At 40.6% G+C, this 23653-nt stretch overlaps 1 protein-coding gene across 1 annotated transcript in view; it reads right to left on the reverse strand.

Moving 5' to 3' along the window:
- The window catches only part of LOC117435659 (transcription initiation factor TFIID subunit 4-like), a 70384-nt gene that overhangs the window by 17525 nt on the left and 29206 nt on the right, over positions 1 to 23653 (reverse strand). The window contains exons 12-15 of the mRNA XM_034058997.3: positions 12575 to 12705; positions 6219 to 6344; positions 1578 to 1634; positions 74 to 193 (exon numbers count right to left, since the gene is read on the reverse strand). Of these exons, the coding sequence (XP_033914888.1) occupies positions 74 to 193; positions 1578 to 1634; positions 6219 to 6344; positions 12575 to 12705 (434 nt within the window). The remainder of the gene's footprint in view (positions 1 to 73; positions 194 to 1577; positions 1635 to 6218; positions 6345 to 12574; positions 12706 to 23653) is intronic.

A 23653-nucleotide genomic window follows, 5' to 3' on the forward strand; every position in this document is an offset into this window, starting at 1 on the left:
GTAGGTAAGTAAAATTATTCATACAGAAATACACACACATTCTGAAAACAGTTTATGTAAATAAATTGTCTACCTCACTACCAGATCCATAGCCTAAGGAGTCCAATGGTCGTTTTTTCCTTGGCCCGATGGCTGCAAGCGCTGTTCGATTTGCATCTCTCTGTTGCATCTCTGCCAGTTCCAACTGCTGCATCTGTTTTTGAAATAAAGTCAGAATTTCTGAACAGGTTAAAGATTTTTATTTTGGCGCGCACACACACATGGGTTATGAAGAGTAATGGGATATCATTGAAGTAACATTTCAAGGTATTACAAGAAACAAGACCGGGTGCAGGACAAGTAATGTCTTCCCTACGTCCACCTGTGCTTCTATTCCTCAAACACACTCAGATTAACCATGTACAAAATATATTAGTAGTGGTAGTAGTAGTAGTAGTAGTAGTCGTAGTCGTAGTTGTAGCAAGAGGTATGCCAGAAACGGTTTAAAAAAAAAATAAATACAAAATTATGGTTACTTGTTTTAATCCAAAACAATAACCAGATTATTTTCCCCTCCATTTCCTATCAATGCATCTCACACCTCAATTGTCTTCATTATCAACCGTTGTCAGATCTTTAAATCTAAGATGTAAAGGAGCTTGATGATTTCCTCAGCAGGGAGAGAAATCTGTAGGTTGAGTGAAACAAAAATCACACACATACAGTCTCACTCTCTCTTTCACACACACACACACACACACACACACACACACACACACACAAACAGTCACACATACACATCTCCATCCTTAGGTGCTTTCATTTAATTCTATTCCTCATTTGCCAAGGGGCCCAACTCTAGCGAGTGCCAATATTAGGCTCAATTAAAATAAGCTCCAATTAGTGGAGCTTTATCTCTCGGGCAAAGAAAGTCAAGAAATGGATATTGGGAAATGTTAAAGTCAGCTACTGTGAGGAGCCAGCCAATGTAAATTAACTTATTTGTTGATTTCTACAGTTGCTATGTGGAGACCTCTGGGAGTTGAAGCTTAACTAGTCTAAGCTATAAAAAAAGCCCTGCAGCTAAACATGAACTGTGTGAAAACAAAGGTTCCATCACAGAACAGAAAACTGCTAGGCCCAGAAAATTAAAAGCCAGAGGCATTTTCCATTTACAACTAAATCCCAGTACCACCCTGAAGCCAAAGAATTATAAGCAGTATCACATTTACAAAATGAACAATTATCCTGAAAAATTGTAGCCCATTGTAGAATCCCTACATACTATATCTCAAAGTTAATAAAAAAAAAAAAAAAAGCTTAACTTGTTATTAATATTATTATTTATTTTTTATGAACATAAACCTCTGCTTTGTTTTAGGCATTGTCGAAGATAAAATAAAAGTTGCAGCAGACTGATTTTTAGAATTGTCCTTGCCTCTAGCATTTCGTGTTCTTCCCTTGGGCTGCAACAAATGGTATACGATAGCAAAGTAAACCCTGACCTAATTGCCAGGAGATTGCACCCAACCCCTTCAATAAAATACAGAATATAGAAAAAGGAAAAACATGGAATGCTTTGTGCGTGTAGTTCTTACCTCTTTTGCTTTCTGTTTTAATCTCAGTTGGTCTGGATCTTCTTTATTGGAGCGACTCTGTTAAAAAACAAATAAATAAATAAATGTTGCTAAATATTTATTAAAACATAACAGCCCCTGCAGCAGAGCTTTTGAGACGCAATAGGAACGGGTAATACACAAGCACTTCCCAGCATTGCCTGGCTTTGTGATGGCCCCAAGGAAGTTGGAACTAAAAAGAATTGTTAATACTGTCAATCAGGTCAAGCCAATGCATGACCCTGTAAGGTCTGTTTCTGAAAACTATAAAAGACAGTCAAGTTGGATAAGATATTAACATGCCGGGCAATGGTTTAGATCAGTGGTTCTCAAAGAGTGCATCCACCAACATCCTAAAAATACAGTGTATCACATGAAAACTAAAAAGAATACAGACATATGCACTTCTACATTTCTTCACAAGTTTCCCATTTAAATACAGCAGCTCCTCTCAACTTTGTACTGGATCTCAATTCCCAGGCCCTTCTAATAATAAACTGGAGACAAAAATCTGGTGTTTTGATAGATTTTTTTAAATTATTTTATTAAAAAAGAAAATATTATTATTGCTCTAACAAAAGGTCAAACTTAATAGGTTAATCAATCGTATAAATGTATATAAATTAATACAATACCTAAGATAAAGTACATTACTAATGTATTGAAGTTAAATACATACAAAAACTACTTCACTTTCGTGTTCCAATCACAATTCCCAGCTAAATCTCACAAAAGTATAACGATTTGCAAAGCTGTTAAAACTATTCCACGCGAGTTCCCAAGGGGCGGCGCACAAGGCGGGGAGAGTTTAGGTCGGCTGGGGAATGCTTGGCTCACTGCGCACCATGACCCCGTGACTGGCTGGGCACCTGCGGGCCTGCCTCTGCGCAAATCAGAACTGCGTGCTTCTCGTCTTCATCTCTCCTGTTTTTGCAGGGGTTGCAGCGGTGAGCCGGGTTGAATAATTGGGCATTCCAAATTGGAAGAAAATTGGGGGTAAAATAATTGGCATTTCCAAATTATATATAAATAAATAAATAAATAAATAAATAAATAAATAAATAAAACTATTCCAGAATAGGTTTGAAGGCATTACTACCCCAATTTAACTTAAATAAATGTGAAAAAGGTGGCGTTGTACTAAGAAGAAGAAAAAAAAAAATGCCATTTTGGTTTCTGTTTATCACTCTGCTCTTAACAGAAAATAGGAAGTTAGGCCAGTGTTTGGTAAGTGTGAAGCATTTTCGAGCGACGTACCTGCATCTGTATCCCCCGATTCTGACTTGTTTGCCAAATCTGAGGCAGCACTTTGTTGTTCCTATTTACTGTATGTTAATTAGGGATGCACCGAATCCAAGTTTTTGGGATTCGTCCGAATACTGAATCCATCTCAAAAGATTAGTCCGAATACCAAACCGAATACCGATTCTACAAAAACTGTCAAGAAAATAAAGATAACTGTTGAATGAAAAACTGGCAGCTACTAACAAGGGACGCGCACAATCTATAGTTTTGAGCCTTTTAGTTAATAGTATTTTTATTACTGAATGGAAATATATCCCTGAAAAAGATTTCAGTTTCAATTTACCACTAGCCCCCTCCCCCCACAACAGAAACATCAAAATACAGAACTGTTTACTTTACCTTTACAAGAAAGGACAGCTGCATCTTTGCCTAACACTCTACTTTCTTTAATGACGTTTCAACCTGTGTCACCTGATCTGCAAGCTATGAGGAAAAAATTACCTTGATGAGTGACCTGAATCTCCCTGCGAAATCAAATCTACGTTGATTTAAATGCACCGTGTGTGTAACACATATCAAATAGGCTATGAAATATTTTAATAAAACACAGCAGTTCCCAAATGGTTCAACTTGTATTGGCACGTAATTTAATTTACTAAAGCATATTGTTCAACAACGTCTTGCACATCCAACAGTTGTAAAGTTATAAAAAATATATATTTCTGTGCACCGTTATGTTCTAGAGATCAGTATGATCTCTAGAACACATATGACAGACAAAGCAACAAAGCACAAACGTCTACAACTGTTTGCCGTTACTATATATTACAGGTTTACTGCATAACTTTACTCCATGAAAAGTGTGATGTGAATGTGCTGTTGCATACGGGGTTATGTTTGCTTTCAGCATCTGAGTGACGTGTTTAGTGTGTACGCCACCAGTAATAGGGAGTTGAGAGCTGCGACAGTTCATCAAACGTGTTCTTCTTATTAAATACAGCAGTTATGTTCAATACCAGATTTGTGTCTTTTACTTAAAGAACTGCACAAATTGGAGTAATGTATTAAAATGGATGTGCGTCTGGGCGGATATAGGATTCTGATTCGGTTCACCGAAGTATTTGGCCGAATCCGAACCCTGCTCATAAAGTAGGTATTTGGGCCGAATCCGAAACAGAATCCTGGATTCGATGCATCCCTAATGTTAATCCTACACATTACTTCCCATGCTGTCTCGCAAATACAGGCAAGGTGATATATTGATGCACAGCAAAACACGTTGTGATACGTATTTCTATAGAAGGCCATCCAGGTCAAAAACAAGTTATTTAGTACACGTTCAAATATTTAGTACACACATTGGTTTGAACCAATCAGAATCCATAAAAAACTACACATTGTAAATAAATGTACATTAATTACGCACTGTCTAAGTAGGGGCTGGTTATTTTACAGTAGTATCTAGGTAGGGGCTGGTCATTTCACAGTCATGCAGCGTAATTACAAGAGTAGATCACCTTCGGGATAAAAAACATTCAATTTCAGACATGAAATACACTTTAAAAAATCAAGAATAAGGAAAATAGCAAATCATGGTGGCGAGAGACTTTCTTCTGTGGTGCAAATATAGATTTGCTGAGTGCCGCCGACTTCTTGAGACAGACAATGTTGACTGACATGGTTCAGTTTGTATTAATGTACACAATCGTTTCTTTATTTTCTAAATTATATTTATTTCAGTTTTACACTAAAATGTTGTGTTACTATAGCTATTAGATTCAATGTCAGATCTTTCAACACTTGTTTAAAATCACATATTAGTTACAGTGGAGTTACCACTGAATTAATGCGATTTCTAAGGCTCTGAAGCCGCTGGTTGATGCTTGTCTTGGAGGGTCTAGGTCTATCCATCTTTCACAAGACTTTACCCAATGCCAAGTCCATATACTGCTATGGATTGGGCGGGAATGGCAGATGGAAGGTGACTTTTAATTGGATAATTTATTACACATACTATTTCCTTAAATTCATTGGTTCTCATTTCATTTTCAGCGATCTGATTGGCCAAATTAGTACGCGTAATAATTAGAATTACAACACGTACTAAAGTCAAATGAGAACTGTACTAAATAATGCATTTTTGACCCAGATGGCCTTCCATATACACCCATGCCTCGATATAGCGCCCCTCGCTACACTACAGATCCGGATATATCGTGGTCCTGGAGTTGGCTCCCCATTTTTACAGTCTAACTGTGCAAGCCTTAGCTGCAATATACATAGACAAATTCACTTAAAATTACTGGTTTGTTTTATTTCGTACTGCACATCACAAAAAAGAATATATACAAAACAACTAAAAACAAAGCATTAATATTGTGCTGCTATCATATACACATGCATTGCACAATAACACAAAGCAAATTAAATATCTACTTGATGAAGCGGTTTTTATTTTAGCCAACGAGGTGTTCACTTGTGGCAGCAATGCACTGGCAAAGTAACAGGATAGTGATGTCAGCTCCTTAGCAACAAGCCTCCTATGTTGGGAATGGATTATTTCAATGCAGTGGGTTTGTGCATTTGAGAAAGGAGAGGAACACTCATAAAATTAATTGGAGACTTAAGTTGAAGATAAGCAATGAACCTCCACAGTACGAATGAAAATGGTGTGCTGCTTTTTATACAAAAAATGAGGAAAAGCGGGTTGCGTAGAAGATTTATACTGGACTCTGGAAAATATTACTCCCTACCTCACTACTAATCAACCAATGAGCACTGACATGAAGCAAAATAGGCAGAGATTTGAGATGCATGTCAAAATGAAAGCTTGGTCAATCAATATGCAGTGATTATATGGACGCAAATGCTGGTCAATAGCAGCTAACAGAAACAGAAGCAGTATGAAGAATCTAATACAAGCAGCATGAACTGCAATGAATGAAAGCTGGACAGCAGTGCCAATTAAAATGAAGGTTGATTACTGGGGGGCTGCAGCGGCCGCACAAAATCCTGCGGTTGGCCATACACGGCCACATTTGAGAAACGCTGGTGTAGATCCATATACTATACTTAAGACAGCTAAAGACTTAGAAAGCAGCACCATTTCCATCTACAATTAATTACTAAGATGTCATACCTCGTTTCCACTAGGAAAACACATCAATGCTCAAAGGATGTTCATTTAACAATTCTATTCTGTCATCTGAAATTAACTGTAAAAATGTAGTCGTGCTGTACAACCCAAGAGTCTTCTGCATAATTTAATTACAAGAGTTTTGAAAATATGGGAAGGGAGTGAGTCAGGGAGCAGTGTTAAAATGTATACATGCTTAAGGGTTGAAGAAATTTATTTTTTAAAAAAATAGTCCTCCTTACCTTTGCAACACGTAGCAACATTTCTCTTTCCTGTTCATCTTTTCTTTGTTTTTCCAAACGATCAAGCTGCTCAAAGAACTTCAGCTGAGATCGAGTGTCATTCAGCAGCACATTTCGACTATCATCCTGAAATGAGATTGTTTCAAAAAAAGATATGTTAAGTGAATTTTATCGTTTTGTATTGTCATCCCAACACAAACAAACTTTGTTATCGAACACATTTGGTTAACTAACATTTGGATCCGCACAATAGCAGAAACACAGATGGCCCACATTGGAATACTAACATTGTTAAATGTGTCCAGATAAGGTAGACTTCCAAGTTAAGGTTTATTGTGTTTTAAAAATATTTTACAGGCAGTCCTCGCACTTACGACACAATTGGTTCCTGAAAGTCGCGTTGTAAGTCGAAGCACATGTTCCCTGTTCTGTCCTCCCGTCCTCGTCCTCTGCCCTCCCTCCGCTGTTGCTCCTCCAACCCCTCTAACCTCATTTCTCTGCCTCTCCCCCCCTCCCGCACACTCTCTGGTGCACTCTGGAACTGTCACTCTTCTGCTAGCAAAGCTGATTTCATCTCTGCCTTTGCCTCCCACCTCTCGCTCGATTTCCTTGCTCTCACTGAAACCTGGCTGTCCCCTGATAACACTGTCACTCCTGCTGCCCTGTCCTCTCTCTACGTCCTGTCCCATACCCCGCGTCTCACCGGACGGGGAGGTGGGACGGGTCTTCTCCTCTCTCCCTCCTTACTCTTTTCTGTCCCCTCCGATCTCACCTCCCTCTCTGTCCAACTAACCTCTCCCTGTCAACTCCTGCTCATTGTTCTGTACCGCCCCCCTGGGCCTCTCACTCACTTTCTGGATGAACTCGACTATCTACTCTCCTCCCTCCCCTCTCTGTCTACCCCGACTGTCCTGTTGGGTGACTTCAACATCCATCTCTCCAACCCCAGCCACTCTGCTGGATTCCTCCCTCTCCTTCACTCCTTCGACTTCTGTCTCTCTCCGTCCCCTCCTACCCACAAAGCTGGCCGTCAACTGGACCTCACCTTCTCCAGGGCCTGCTGCCCCTCCAACCTCTCTGTCACCCCCCTGGACCTCTCTGATCACTATTTCATCTCTTTTTCTCTGTCTCTCCCCCCTCTCCCTGCTCCTCCTACCCCCACTGTCACCTCTCGCCGTAACCTCCGCTCTCTCTCCCCCTCTGTCCTTGCCTCCACTGCTCTCTCTCACCTCCCTCCCATCGACTCCTTTTCACAACTCTCCGTAGACTCTGCTACCTCCACCCTCTTCTCCTCACTCACCTCCTCCCTCGACTCCCTCTGTCCCCTCACCTCCCGACCTGCTCGCCCCTCCCCTCCCCATCCCTGGCTCTCCTCTGTGCTCCGCTCGGCAAGAATCACACTGCGATCTGCTGAAAAGAAATGGAAGAGAACCAAACTCCCTGCTGCCCTAGACCTTTACCGCACTCTTCTCTCCTCCTTCTCCTCTACTCTCTCCTCTGCTAAATGTGCTTATTTCCAATCTGTAATCCAAGCCTCCACTAACAACCCACGTAAACTATTCTCTACCTTCTCCTCCCTCCTAAACCCTCCCCCCCCTCCTCCTCCCTCCTCTATCTCCCCTGACGACTTTGCCTCCTTCTTCTCTTCTAAAATCTCAGATATCCGCAAACTCTTTAACACCTCTCCCTCCCCCGCACCCCCTCCTGCTCCAACCCCTACACCCACTACATCCCCTACTAACTCGCCCTCCCTCTCCACCTTCTTGCCCCTCTCAGACACTGACCTCTCCTCCCTGCTCCAGGGTCACAAACCCACCACGTGTGCCTTGGACCCCCTCCCCACTCACCTCTTTCAAGCTGCTGCTCCTGCTCTACTCCCCTTCATCTCCTCCCTCCTCAACACCTCTCTACTTTCTGGCATCTTCCCCTCTGCCTTCAAAAAAGCCTCCATCACTCCCCTCCTCAAAAAACCTACCCTCGACCCCACCTCCCTCCAGAGCTACCGTCCTGTCTCCCTCCTACCCTTCCTCTCCAAAACCCTCGAGCGGACTGTACACCGCCAGCTCTCTGCTTTCCTGTCCAACCACTCTCTGCTTGACCCTCTCCAATCTGGCTTCCGCTCTGCTCACTCCACTGAAACCGCCCTTCTGTCTGTCACCAACTCACTTAAGTGTGCCCGAGCTGCCTCTCTCTCCTCTGTCCTAATTCTCCTCGACCTCTCTGCTGCCTTTGACACTGTTGATCACTCTATTCTACTATCATCTCTTGCTGACCTGGGGATCTCTGGCACTGCTCTGGCCTGGTTCTCCTCCTACCTCTCCAACCGCACTTACCAGGTAACCTGGCGTGGAGCAACCTCCACACCTCACCCTCTCTTAACTGGAGTCCCCCAAGGGTCAGTCTTGGGTCCTCTCCTGTTCTCTCTCTACACCCGCTCCCTGGGCCCCCTCATCGCATCCTATGGTTTCTCATACCATTTCTATGCTGATGATGCTCAGATTTTCCTCTCCTTCCCCACCTCTGACTCCACCATCTCCTCCCGTATCTCTACCTGTCTGTCTGCTATTTCCTCCTGGATGCACTCGCATCACCTCAAACTCAACCTCTCTAAATCTGACCTCCTTTTCTTTCCCTCCTCCTCCCCCTCCTCTGATCTCTCTATCTCTGTTCCTCTGGAATCTACCACACTCTCTCCCTCTTCCTCAGCTAAGAACCTTGGAGTCACCCTGGACCCCTGCCTCTCTTATTCCCAGCACATCTCCACTCTGGCACGCACTTGCAGATTCTTCCTGAGCAACATCCGAAGAATCCGACCCTTCCTCACCAACCATGCTACCCAGCTCCTGGTCCAGGCCCTGGTACTCTCCCGCCTAGACTACTGCAACTCCCTCCTGGCTGGCCTCCCTGTGTCCGCCACCCGTCCGCTCCAGCTCATCCAGAACTCTGCTGCTCGCCTGGTGTTCTCTCTACCTCGCTTCGCCCACGCTACTCCACTACTCCGCTCGCTCCACTGGCTCCCGATCACCGCTCGCATCCAGTTCAAGACTCTTGTACTAGCCTACAGATGCCTTGATCAGACTGCACCCAGCTACCTCCAGACCCTCATCTCTCCCTACACCCCCACTCGACCTCTCCGCTCCGCCTGCACTAGAAGACTGGCTCTACCTCCGCTACGCTCCCCTGCCTCCCGAGCCCGCTTCTTCTCCACCCTTGCTCCGCAGTGGTGGAACGACCTTCCTACAGATGTCAGGACTGCCCAGTCCCTGACCACATTCCGGCGCCTCCTTAAGACTCACCTCTTCAAACAGCACCTGTAGAACTCCTCTGCTGTATCCTGGGACACTATCACCCTTCATTTAAATATGCTTTATTTTGCTCTTATCCGCCCCCTATTTTACTGCATTTAATCCTGTACCTCAGAATATTGTAATCTGCCAAGTGTTTAATCTGTAGTATTTTGTACTTAATCATATCCTGATGTAACTATCACTATTTAATCATATCCTGATGTAACTTTCACTATTATCTGCTGTATTATTGAATTGTGGTTTGTCACACTTGAGAATTATTGTATTTCTTGTTCTTATTGTATGACTTACAGTGCCTTGCGAAAGTATTCGGCCCCCTTGAACTTTGCGACCTTTTGCCACATTTCAGGCTTCAAACATAAAGATATGAAACTGTAATTTTTTGTGAAGAATCAACAACAAGTGGGACACAATCATGAAGTGGAACGAAATTTATTGGATATTTCAAACTTTTTTAACAAATAAAAAACTGAAAAATTGGGCGTGCAAAATTATTCAGCCCCCTTAAGTTAATACTTTGTAGCGCCACCTTTTGCTGTGATTACAGCTGTAAGTCGCTTGGGGTATGTCTCTATCAGTTTTGCACATCGAGAGACTGAAATTTTTGCCCATTCCTCCTTGCAAAACAGCTCGAGCTCAGTGAGGTTGGATGGAGAGCATTTGTGAACAGCAGTTTTCAGTTCTTTCCACAGATTCTCGATTGGATTCAGGTCTGGACTTTGACTTGGCCATTCTAACACCTGGATATGTTTATTTGTGAACCATTCCATTGTAGATTTTGCTTTATGTTTTGGATCATTGTCTTGTTGGAAGACAAATCTCCGTCCCAGTCTCAGGTCTTTTGCAGACTCCATCAGGTTTTCTTCCAGAATGGTCCTGTATTTGGCTCCATCCATCTTCCCATCAATTTTAACCATCTTCCCTGTCCCTGCTGAAGAAAAGCAGGCCCAAACCATGATGCTGCCACCACCATGTTTGACAGTGGGGATGGTGTGTTCAGGGTGATGAGCTGTGTTGCTTTTACGCCAAACATAACGTTTTGCATTGTTGCCAAAAAGTTCGATTTTGGTTTCATCTGACCAGAGCACCTTCTTCCACATGTTTGGTGCGTCTCCCAGGTGGCTTGTGGCAAACTGTAAACGACACTTTTTATGCATATCTTTAAGAAATGGCTTTCTTCTTGCCACTCTTCCATAAAGGCCAGATTTGTGCAGTATACGACTGATTGTTGTCCTATGGACAGAGTCTCCCACCTCAGCTGTAGATCTCTGCAGTTCATCCAGAGTGATCATGGGCCTCTTGGCTGCATCTCTGATCAGTCTTCTCCTTGTATGAGCTGAAAGTTTAGAGGGACGGCCAGGTCTTGGTAGATTTGCAGTGGTCTGATACTCCTTCCATTTCAATATTATCGCTTGCACTGAAAGTAAAGGGGCTGAATAATTTTGCACGCCCAATTTTTCAGTTTTTTATTTGTTAAAAAAGTTTGAAATATCCAATAAATTTCGTTCCACTTCATGATTGTGTCCCACTTGTTGTTGATTCTTCACAAAAAATTACAGTTTCATATCTTTATGTTTGAAGCCTGAAATGTGGCAAAAGGTCGCAAAGTTCAAGGGGGCCGAATACTTTCGCAAGGCACTGTATATTGTAACACTTGAATGTATTTGTATTTGCTTGCGATTGTAAGTCGCCCTGGATAAGGGCGTCTGCTAAGAAATAAATAATAATAATAATAATAATGTTCCCATAGGAACAATGTTATAAATTGGGGTTACGTTCCTGACTCTTTGGCCAGATAATATATTTTTACAAAAATGACCCGTTATATTGTACTCATGCAAATATTTAACTCTTTACACTCAGCCCGTTGATTTTGGGGCGCCAATACCCCGGTGGTTACGCGCATATTACTCAGACACCTACCAGGCTTGTTTAAAATCACAGACTCTGGGCTTTCCAATGACGTATTCAACGTGTGTACGCGGTACTCCTAGCCGGAACTACAATCGCCTGAAGTTGTTAAGGGCAAATAAATTCTAAAAAAAACAAAGGCTAAGTCAGGGCGACCACGACAGGTACTGTGGTTCGGACACCGAGCATGTGCACATGACGCATGGCTCGTGTCTCGCCGCGTCGTAAATGCCGTATCGATACCGTAAAGTCAAAGCTGAGTAATAATGCAAAAGAGTCGTAAGTGCCGTGCATCGTAAGCCGAAGCGTCGTAAGTCGAGGAGCGCCTGTATTCTTTAATTACAGATTTACTTATCTTTGAATATGGTAATATTTAGCTTTTTTTTTGCATTTTTTATTTTTAGAAAAAAAAAAAAAAAAACTATGGTCATCTAACTTATAGCAGGGACAAATTAGTGATATTTTTAATCTAAATCACTTACTATATTCTCAGAGATCTAATTAACCTTCAGCTTTCAATCGCCCCACCATTTTTGGCCCTGACATACATACTTTTCCAACTGTTTCACCCATGTAATTTAAACTGTTTGGATATTAGAAATACTTGGATAGGAAGGTCTTTGCTACAATTAAAAAAATGTAAGAAGTTGCATTTTTTAAAGGGATAAACCATTGTGGTTAAATTGAAAAGGGTTAAGTGTGACTGAAATGCATTTAACTTATTTGCCCGATTCACACTTAATCTTGTTAACAGGACTTGCATGGAAATAACATATTCAACATCAGTACAGGCCAGCATGCGATTTGTATCAATGGGATTCTGTTTTATAGCATGTGTCCAATAAAATTAAACCAAATGGGTGTTGGATGCAAAGAAACACAGGGATACAAGCTTGGAAGTTTTTGTTTGGATAAGGATCCATTGACAGAAAATACAGGTTAACCAACACCATAAATTTTGTTTAAGTTGGCATCTAACAGACATGCACTGGTATTATTACTCACGTTAAGATTCAGTCCTGTGTTTTCCCAGTGGTTTGTAACAACTGGTCTATAGAAGTTAAACATGCTAAACCCTTAACATCCAGTCTTTTTCATGATCTGGAACATGCTGAATGAGAAGGGCAGAAAGAATACCTTGTATGATCTTGTCCGATGTTGTGCTGCCACAGTCATTTTTTCTACCAATGTCCATAAGCGCTCCTGTGTGGCATGAGAGACAAGACTCACAACATCCGGATTTACTTCTGTAATGCCATGTCTCTTACCTACAGAATCAGAGAAAATCCATTACATGTTTTAGAGGTGGCACGTAGATTAAATAATTAGCATAGCAGGTATTCTGTTCCCCTGGAAGGCAGCCACATTAAATGAACAAAGTAAGGAAATTATAATTTTTCTCATAGTCACAACTTCAAAGACCTCAGACATTACATTAATAAAACCTAGCCTGCAGCACCAGAAAATAGATGCGGTTTCATTTGGCCCCCAGGAACCACTCTCAGCAAGGTCAGCTTTAGGACAAAGGCAACAGGAACACAAATCAAGTGTTCCGAGCTACAGAAATCAGTACCAATATCAGTTTATATATGTATATTAAAAAGCAAGTAATTGTTATTAAAAACAGTGCTGTAGTTACCCAACTACCAATGTGCAAAATACAATGTACAACCATTTGCAACCTAAACAGTATTTTATACGACTTCCTAAGACGCAACCCATTATCATGATGGTAATGCAACCGATGACAGCAAATGAACAAGCTAAGAGTTGACTTTGCAACAATAAAATATAAATCTGTTGGAACTATTAAAACAGTACGGTAGTAAGACAGCTCAACATAATCTCTAACACAAAACAGGATGAGTGTTTTTGGTGTAATACAGTATACCACTGTTTCGACACACCCAAGAGCTCAGGACATTACACAAAGTTATTGTGCTTTGGAAATTGTTATGATATGGCTCTGAAATGGGAGCACACAGTTGGAGGAATATGCAGCAAATTAATATTTAATAACCCCTGTATTAATGGTTCAGTTAATAATAATGATGTTCACAGAGTCAATAAATATTCAAAAGAGAAATGTAAATTACAAGGACACAGTTTTGTCACGGAGGCTACGGAAATCATGAAAATCAGGAATTTGAACAAAAGTCTGTGAAATCTTGGAAATGGATGTAAAAACACATTTGGTTAAGCACTTCCTTTATTTCCCTTAAAAATGCAATGTAATGCAGTGAAAATACAAATATGCGACTATCTGTAAATTGTTTGTTTGTGTATGCACACAGCATTTACATATAGCTATGTATGTCAGCGAATGAGATTTGTATTTTGTTGCTGAGCGAGCATGTAAATGAACACAGATCATACGTTACTGTAAACGCTCAGTTGTGATCTTCACATATACAGCGCTTGTTAATTTTTTTTAACAAAAAAGTGGGCTTGCATCTTCAAAAAAATATTAAATTATTAATACTTACATTTTATTTCTTTAAACTTTTTTTCATACAATGTAGTGTACCCAAGTAGTCGAAAATAAATACTCAATTTCACTAAAACTAAACATTGCTAAACAAAATACTTCAGGACTGCCATTGAACATCTTTTTTTTTTATTTCCTGCAAACTGTAGATAAAAAACAAGAGGTTTATCTGTTTTGTAGTTTTTTCTGAACTTTGTGATGCCTCGCTTCTTGGACACGGTGCCTCTTTTTTTTTTGTTTGTTTGTTTTATTAAAAGGGGCAGTGCTCTGTAGGCTACTCAGAAACAACCAATTTAATATATATATATATATATATATATATATAATATATATATATATATATATATACACACATACATACACCGTTTCATTTTGAACACGGTAATAAAAACAATTATTTGGCATGCTGATTTATTTATATATATGTACATTTACGCTGGACGCGCAGAGAAATAGGAACACAGTTTATTTCTGACACCGTCTGTTTCGCTACGCAGCCGGTGTGAAAGCTGCGTCGTACAGTATTCTTAAAAAAAAAAATAATAATAAAACTTACGTTGGTGTGAAAGGACATTTAACTAAGTTTTGTACTCTAAAGTAACATTTAAACGTGCCAGCAGTCAAAAGCAATAGTCTTTATATTATTGTTTGCTGTGTACTATTTAAAAGCTCTTGTGTATGTTGATGTAGCTAAACCTACATTATTTGGTGGCCCTTCCGTGACCTTCCGTGCCAAAATCGTATCCTTAATTACAAGATATCAGTATTATCTAAAACTTAATATCCAATGTTTTACATTATGTCAAGAAAAAGCAGAAAAATGCCAACATAGGACTTAATAAACGGCATACATATTCATACAATTGCAATGGCAATGTAACGGTGGGTACACACAAACACACACTCTATTACATACCTATTAACTGTTTTTATTAACTAATCGTCAATGAATGGATAATTGTGTATGAATTAAAAACTTATTTATGCCTCACAAAAAAGAATGTTACCAATAAGCTTACTCCTCACTCAATGGATATGAATAATCACATTGACAATCTGTGAGAGCAGACGGGAGTTCTCACAGTTGAATGGCATGCACTAGTTGAACTGGTGCATCAAATCTTAAGTTCCAGCTTGTCTATCCCTCCTCTCCTCATTCCCAAGCACAGAGAAAACTGTGAAATGGTGATATGAGAATGCACCCATTTAAACAGCATTTTCACGTAGACCCCAAAATAAATAAATAAAACAAATAAATGCATAATATACAGCAGTGACTAGAAATTGGAATTTTTGTGAACAAAATCAAAACTATCCCAGTAGAATAACTTATTGTGTCATTTCAGATCAAATGGTCTGTAAACATGAAGTAATAAGGACATTCGAAAAAAGATCTGTATCATTGACATGTTCAGAGGTAACAAACAATGTGGCAGTGAAGAGGTTCATTTATACTGCACACCCACTGAAATGAAACTACTGAGAATCATAGAACACAGCTTGTAAAGACACTGTCTGAAACACAGTGGTCTGTACTTTATCTGTAATATGGTCAATGGCAACCGTATTCGGTGAGAGGTCAATCCCATGGTCACCAACACATTAGACCTGCAGGGTTAAAATAACCCTGAAAATAAAGGGCGAGCGCTAGTCCCATTAAAAGAGCGTCCCGCTCCAGGAACCTACTACTCTATGCAAACCCTCTCTACACTGTTTGGGATCAACGTCCCCTAAACTGACCTACTTCTGGGCTCCCGGAGTCCCAGCATTCTCACTGCGACTCCTGCCTCTTCAAACAGCCTTCACGAGCACTGTCTTGGAGTGGAAGGGTTTTGTGTAGTAGTTCTCTCCATGGAGCAGATGCTGTCCTCCTCGATATAAATACAGCACCAGTCCTTGTAGCATGGCGGTGTAATCATCTCGAGCTGTGGCGCAGACGCTTTTTGAGTTCCACACAGCCTTCTCCGGCACGCCCCCCCCAGCCAATCAGGACTTCCCGATCAACAAAGCGCTGGGGGGAACCTACCTGCTAAATTTGTTCCTTAGCAATGCGTCTCCTGTTGCATGTCCCAGCTGCTTCCATAAAGGCACACACGCACCTCAATCACGGGTGTCTCCCTGTCAGACACCCATGATTGAACTTGAATGATACATGTGTACCATTTATGAAGCTGATATCTTAAAGCATTAGGTCTTCATCATCCAGAAATCAAAACACATTACCCCAAAACAACACCTGCAGAGTTTCTATAACACTGAGAAGTTGAAGTTGCCAGCTTAAATAGTTTATGAGATGAGATATTAGTGGTATTATGTACAGCAGCGGCAGGTTGGGTTTGCAAACTCACACAAGCTCCCCTTATGGGGATGACTAATTACAATGTTAATAGATTATTAGGAAATGGTTCAAACAAGGATCTAGACTGTTAATGGCCCCTGAGGACCAATACTTTCTTCTTTATGGAGAACAGCAAAATATAACACAAAAGTATATTTTAGAAACATTAAAGTTAACATTAGGCCCAAAGAAGTCTTCCCTTTTTGTTTCCTTTCTCCTTATATCTTTTAAAAAAGTCAGAGTTAGGTTTTGCGCTATTTCACTATCTTTTGCTTCTTTCAAATTTTGCCAGTGTGTTAAACTCTGAATCCTGCCGAGGTCTTATCCTTGATCAGCTAGTACTTGTTTTCTGTCCCTTTACTGTTGGGATGTTTCTGATATAACTGGCAAATCCCTTGCACTGCTTTGATTTCCATTCAGCTGTATACTCAAATGTTCAGTTCTGTACTCCAAGGATTTGTCAGCACTGAACTGCATCTACCATCTGAAAAATCTACAAACTCTACTACGTAAATAATTTAAATCTCTTTGATTTTGATTACAAAATTTTTCATTTTTTGCCCCGATTCCAATTTGTGCATCACCTACAGAACTGGAGATCCAATCCCATACAGCAGTGACTGAGTCCGCTTAACTGTTTTACGAATGGGTCAAAATTAAAGTTTAAGAAAGTCACTGGAGTGACTCGCCTGCAGGGTTGTGTAGCTTGGAATTGCAGATTATAAACCTGGATCTTTGTCTTTTCTTACTCACAGGTTAAAAGAGTCAAAACATTTTTTTTTAGTAAGCATCTGACCAAGTTTGACAGAGAACATGCGAGGCAATGACAAGAACATTTATCTTTGCATACTACAACAATTGAAAACATTTAGTCATCAGTACTGCTCAGTTATCCTTATCGTACAGCTTCGCTCCTTGTCAGTTGTTAAACTGCCAGGTTTTCCAACGTAAAGCCACTGGAGAAAGACTACTCAATGTGTACTAATGAGTACACATTGAGTAGTGTAAACTGCCAGGTTTTCCAACGTAAAGCCACTGGAGAAAGACTACTCAATGTGTACTAATGAGTCCAATCACGCTGCTGGCAATTTAACAAGCAACTGGGCAATCTGCAGTTATAGCACCTTTCTAAGAATTGAAACCACTGCTGTCTACTGCCCATTTTCTGTGACTTATGCATTTAGTGACCATTCTAAGTTAAAGATGTAGTCCAGATACGATTCATAGAATATCCCTAACCCAGTCATCAGCACCATTGATATAAAAGGTTCAGATTCAGAATACCAAGTAATCACATGACATATCTCACACAGGTCTTGAATATTATTGGATCAAGTTCACAAGGCTGTTTAGAGGTAAATATACAGCAGCAGGTATTCAACCATTTGTAATAGTTTCGCTAAACTGAAGTGTTAGACACCTGCATTTTAAATAGGACATAGTAGTAATGACACAAAAGGTCTGAACAACTAAAAAACAGTGATATGATTTAAAGTCCAAATGCAGGTAGACATTTTTGTTGAACTGGAGTATATACAGAGTGACCCTGCATTTTTAATTTTTAAAGCAGATTGATGTACCCACAAAACTGTCAGCATTAAGCATTAACATTGTTTAAGTAATGAGGACATGGGGCAACTCGCAACATGTCGCTCAGTCTTTGAAAGTAAGGTCCCTGGGAAGATAGACAAATTCAAATTGAGTCATGCTGGCAACCTTTCACAAATTCAACCCAGTTAAATGTAACAGGGGTTAGAAATTCCATAGATCGTTCACAGACAGTTTCATGAGGCTGGTGTGAGGTCTAGAGGAGCTTTAATTAACAGACCTCCCTCATTGCTGTTTGGTACCAAGATGTGATTCTTTATCTGAAAGAAAGACCTTATGCTGGTACAGCTGGGCAAAATTTATTTTGGTTGATGACAATGCCTGCCCACATCAAGTAAGGATTATCACTGTTTATCTTGAACAGCAATCAAGCAGATGTATTGGCCAGCAAGATCTCCCGACATACTGTAAACCCTATGCTTGGGACACGCTACTAAGGGTGATAGCAGCCCACCTGGTGCAACGTAGGACTACAAAAACTTGCATGCATCATTTCCCACAGATTAATCCTTATATTAACACAATCAGCTACTCAATGGATAGTACAGTATGAAATATATATTTACATTATAGTGGCGCGGGTGCTCAATGTTAAACCTCTAACTTTTTCACATTAATAAAAAAAATTTCTTTTTGGAATTGCCCACAAATTTGCATATTCCATTTACTTGCAATGTTGTGAAAGCGTGGAGAGTTTCATGACGCCACCTTGTGCGGTTAACGAGATCTGGATACCTGTTTTTTTTTTTTTTTAAAGTTCCCTTTTTTCCCTATACTTAACATGTTTTTTTTATTTTTTTTTTGCTCTCATGTATAGGCTACATGTTACTGAATTACTGCACCAAGCCAAGTAAGGTAAGGTACACGTGGTATGTGCGGAGGTAGGGCCTTTCGAAGGTTTTGTGAAAAAATATGAAACAGTTCCTGAGTTATTAAAAATAAAGATAACAGGCTAGCATTCGGGACTTTTTGAAATGCTCTCAGCAAGGAATCCCGCCCATGAAGGAGTGTGCTTGTTACACAAGCCGTTTGCCGATTGGGTCAGCAAAACTGCGCTTAAGTGACATCAGGCCACTGTGGGGTTTGTAGTTCTGGGGCAGCCTGTAAACAATGCAATCACATAGGCACGTGCTCCTGTTTGAACTACAGCTCGTTATGTGCCACTCACATAGATTTAAATAACAGACGCACTGCTTATACTGTAGTAATCGCTCTTACTAATCCACCAATCAGCTGTTTTCACCTCGTTACCTTGCCATTCACATAGATGTCAATACAAAAGGCAGCACTTTACTGTAGTAAAAGCTTGACAGATCGATCAATTAGCTGTTTGCACCTCGTACTGAGCGATTGCCCCTGTACTCTACCTTGACTATTTAATCCCTGTACGCAGTGTCAGGTTTACAGTTTCAAAAAACAACACTGACTGCAACAGCAAGTATGGCTGGAAAGAGAAAAGCGATGAGCCTCTTTTAAAAGACACAATTTTTGTGACATTCAGAGATGCAGAATTGCATTGTAAGCGCAGTTTAAGATTACATTTAATAGAATCACTTTGTACCTGCAGTTTAACACCAAAAAAGCAGTAAAAAACACATTGCAACTGCAGTTTAACAGTAGCCTGTAATAGAATCCCATTGCAACTACAGATTAACACTAGACTGTAATACAATTACATTGTAACTGCAGTTTTACACTAGACTGAAATAACACCACAATGTAGTAAAATTCCATTGGAACTCCCACTGCAGTACAGTCCAATTGTTCCTGCAGTTTAACAATAAACTTCAGGAACAATAATACACATTGGATATGCAGTTTAACATTGCATTTAATAGAATCACTTAAAAAAGTTCCAACTTTAGTGAAGAATGTGCAATATGTTAAATCATTGCTCTCAATTGTAAAAACAATTATTTACATTTATATTTCATGTCCATGATTTATTTATTTATTTATTTTTACTCTTAATGAAGATTGCATTATAAAACATGCATTTTGAGACCTTGAGAAATGAGCCTTATGTCTTGTCCATTAAAACCTGTTTAAATTGACAAAGGGCTACTACGTTACGTTAAGTCACTTATGATGTCATGTGCAGGGGTTTTCAACCGGGGGTCCGCATCCCCTAGAGGGCCTTGAGGAGGTTTCAAGGGGTCCTCCAAAAATAAGCCACAGAATGTGTTATTTTCCCTGCATGCTTATGACATGTTGAAACCTATTAGCTTCAGCATGCACACAAATTAACGCGTTCTCAGGTTACGTAACACGTTCTCAGCAAAGAAAGCAAAAGACACTGTCAAAATGACGGCTTGCTTTTATGACAGAAGACATAGTTTTCGCAGTGCGCTGAACATTGACTTTGATGTAATCAAACCGCAGTTGGTAGTGCGTCTGTCTGGTCTACTCAACAAATGTAATACTTTCCTGAACTCACGATGGAACAAGCCACTACATACCTGTGGGCTACAAACCCCATTAGTGAGAATACTGAAGCAAAACTGCCACCCTCTGTCCCTTCAAAGCTGTTCGAAGAGCTTACTGACATTTCATCAGACAGCTCCCTCAGTACCAAGTTTAGTGAAATGATGCTGGAGACATTTTAGTGCGAATACAGCACTGCTTCTTCTGCAGCATTGAAAGTGTTGTTCCCATTAGGTACAACCTACTTATGCGAAACCAGATTTCCAGCCATGTCATCAATGAAAACAAAGTAACGAGCCAGGATGAACTTTTTTTTTTTTTTTTCCAATTTAGTCGTCGCCAATTTTTTAACCCCGTTTTTTTCCCCAATTTAGTATGCCCAATTATTATCTGTATCCTCGGCTCACCGCTCGCAACCCCCCCGTCGACTCGGGAAACGGTGGCTGGAACACGCGTCCTCCGAAACGTGCTCCTGCCAAGCCGTCATTTTTCGCACTGCAGATCCACAGCAATGCCACCAGACCTATAGTGCCGGAGGAGAACACAGATCTGGCGGCTCCAGTGCAGAACCACAGGCGCCCTATCGGCCACAGGGGTCGCTGATGCGCAGTGAGCCGTGGATTCCCCTGCCGACCTAAGCCCTCACTACCCTGGCAGAGTTCAGCCAATTGCGCGCAACCCCTTAGGAACTCCCGGTCACGGTCGGCTGTGACATAGCCTGGATTAGAACTTGCGATCTCCAGGCTATAGGGCACATCCTGCACTCCGCGCAGAGCGCCTTTACTGGATGCGCCACTCGGGAGCCCACCAGGATGAACATTGACCATGACGTGTGTGCTTGGCAAAGATACCTCCACGTTTGACAGAATTGTTGCTCAGCACCAGCAACAAGTTTCACATTGAGTAAGTAAAACTAAAACAATTATATATTTGTATATACATCAGGGATGGAAAGAAGAATCCCACTGCATAGCAGTTTGAGCAATTCTTGGTTTTAGTAGTATAAGTTTAATAAGACAAACAGAGAACCCCTGGTCTAGTATGAACCCACCTTAAGAGACACTTCATTTCTTACCTTACAATTATGCATCACAGATTTCCAAAACTATGTAGATACAAACGATCAACATTGTTTTTCTATTTTGCTAGAATTACTAGGTTTGCACTCTTTGCATTAAGATGTCTAATAAAATATGGTCAAATGCAGCAGTCATGTATATAACACCTCCACAGAAGTGGTGTAGTCTCCTCAAAAAGCAAGTGAATTCATTGCAAAAAACGACGTAAATGCAGCAGTTAGGGTTGAACTCATCGCCACAAAAAGAACCAGACAACACAAGCAAACACAGACTGCAGTCATCAGGTAAGACATAGAACATGCAACTCTTTCCATATGACACAAGAGACATCCATCATCATGTTCCACCGGTGCTGTAGCCATGGATATACATGTACACTTCAACACATTCACACCCACTTCAGGCTGCAGAACCGTGCCTTCTGCCAGTTCTGTTGTCAATTCAACGTCTTCTTTCTATTCCTTAAGGATATTATCTTCCAGTATTGCTCATCCTTGTTAGACAGCTTTTTCGGTCTTCCAGTCCTGGGTTTGTCAATTACAGATGATGTTTCTCTGTACTCGTTGATTATGCTTCGGATACCACACCTTGAAAATCAAGTGATGTTAGCTATTTCACTCAATGTTTTTCCTTCTTTATGCAAGTCAAGGTTGTTATAATAACAATAGAAAACACTAGTGGAGGCTTTGAGTAAACTGTTGATGCATCAGAGTAGAAAAATGCAACATGTCTAAGACTTTTGCACAACAGTGCGTGGGTGTGTGTGTAATATTATATATATATATATATATATATATATATATATATATATATATATATATTATATATTATATATTATATATTATATATTATATATATATATATATATATATATATATATATATATATATATATATATATATATATATATATACACATATATACACACACACACACACAGTGCCTTGCAAAAGTATTCAGACCCCTGACCAATTCTCTCATATTACTGAATTACAAATGGTACACTGAAATTTCGTTCTGTTTGATATTTTATTTTAAAACACTGAAACTCAAAATCAATTATTGTAAGGTGACATTGGTTTTATGTTGGGAAATATTTTTAAGAAAAATAAAAAACTGAAATATCTTGCTTGCATAAGTATTCAACCCCCACACATTAATATTTGGTAGAGCCACCTTTCCCTGTAATAACATCTTTAAGACTTTTGGGGTAAGTATGTACCAGCTTTGCACACAGTGTCGGAGTGATTTTGGCACATTCTTCTTGGCAGATTTGCTCCAGGTTGTTCAGGTTGGTGGGACGACGCTTGTGGACCGCAATTTTCAAATAGTGCCACAGATTCTCAATGGGATTGAGATCAGGACTTTGACTGGGCCACTGTAGGACATTCACCTTTTTGTTCTTGAGCCACTCCAGTGTTGCTTTGGCCTTGTGCTTGGGATCATTGTCCTGCTGAAAGGTGAATTTCCTCCCAAGCTTCAGTTTTTTTGCGGACTGAAGCAGGTTCTCTTGCAGTATTTCCCTGTATTTTGCTCAATCCATTCTTCCTTCAATTTTAACAAGATGCCCAGTCCCTGCTGCTAAGAAGCATACCCACAGCATGATGCTGCCACCACCATACTTCACTGTAGGGATGGTGTGTCTTGAGGCATGGGCAGTGTTAGGTTTGCGCCACACATAGCGCTTTGAGTTTTGGCCAAAAAGCTCTATCTTGGTCTCATCTGACCACAAAACCTTTTCCCACATCGCAGCTGGGTCACTCTCATGCTTTCTGGCAAACTCCAGACGTGCTTTCAGATGGTACTTTTTGAGTAGCGGCTTCTTTCTTGCCACCCTCCCATACAGGCCAGTGTTATGCAGAGCTCTTGATATGGTTGACTGGTGCACCATTACTCCACTCCCAACCACTGAACTCTGTAGCTCCTTCAAAGTGATTGTTGGCCTCTCTGTGGCTTCTCTCACAAGTCTCCTTCTTGTCTGAGAGCTGAGTTTTGAGGGACAGCCTTTTCTTGGCAGTGCCTGGGTGGTGAGATGCAGCTTCCACTTCCTGATTATTGATCCAACTGTGCTCACTGGGATATCCAAACACTTGGATATTATTGTGTACCCTTTCCCGAATCTATGCATTTGTATTACTTTCTCTCTAACTTCTGTAGAATGCTCTTTGGTCTTCATTTTCCTTCAGATTCACAGCCTGACCAATGTTCCTTCAACAGTGGGGTTTTTATCAAGAAAATGTGACAGCAACTTTAATGGTTCACAGGTGGAGGCCAATGGT

Source organism: Acipenser ruthenus, chromosome 3, assembly GCF_902713425.1.
Source record: "Acipenser ruthenus chromosome 3, fAciRut3.2 maternal haplotype, whole genome shotgun sequence".
In the NCBI taxonomy this organism is placed as follows: Eukaryota; Metazoa; Chordata; class Actinopteri; order Acipenseriformes; family Acipenseridae; genus Acipenser; species Acipenser ruthenus.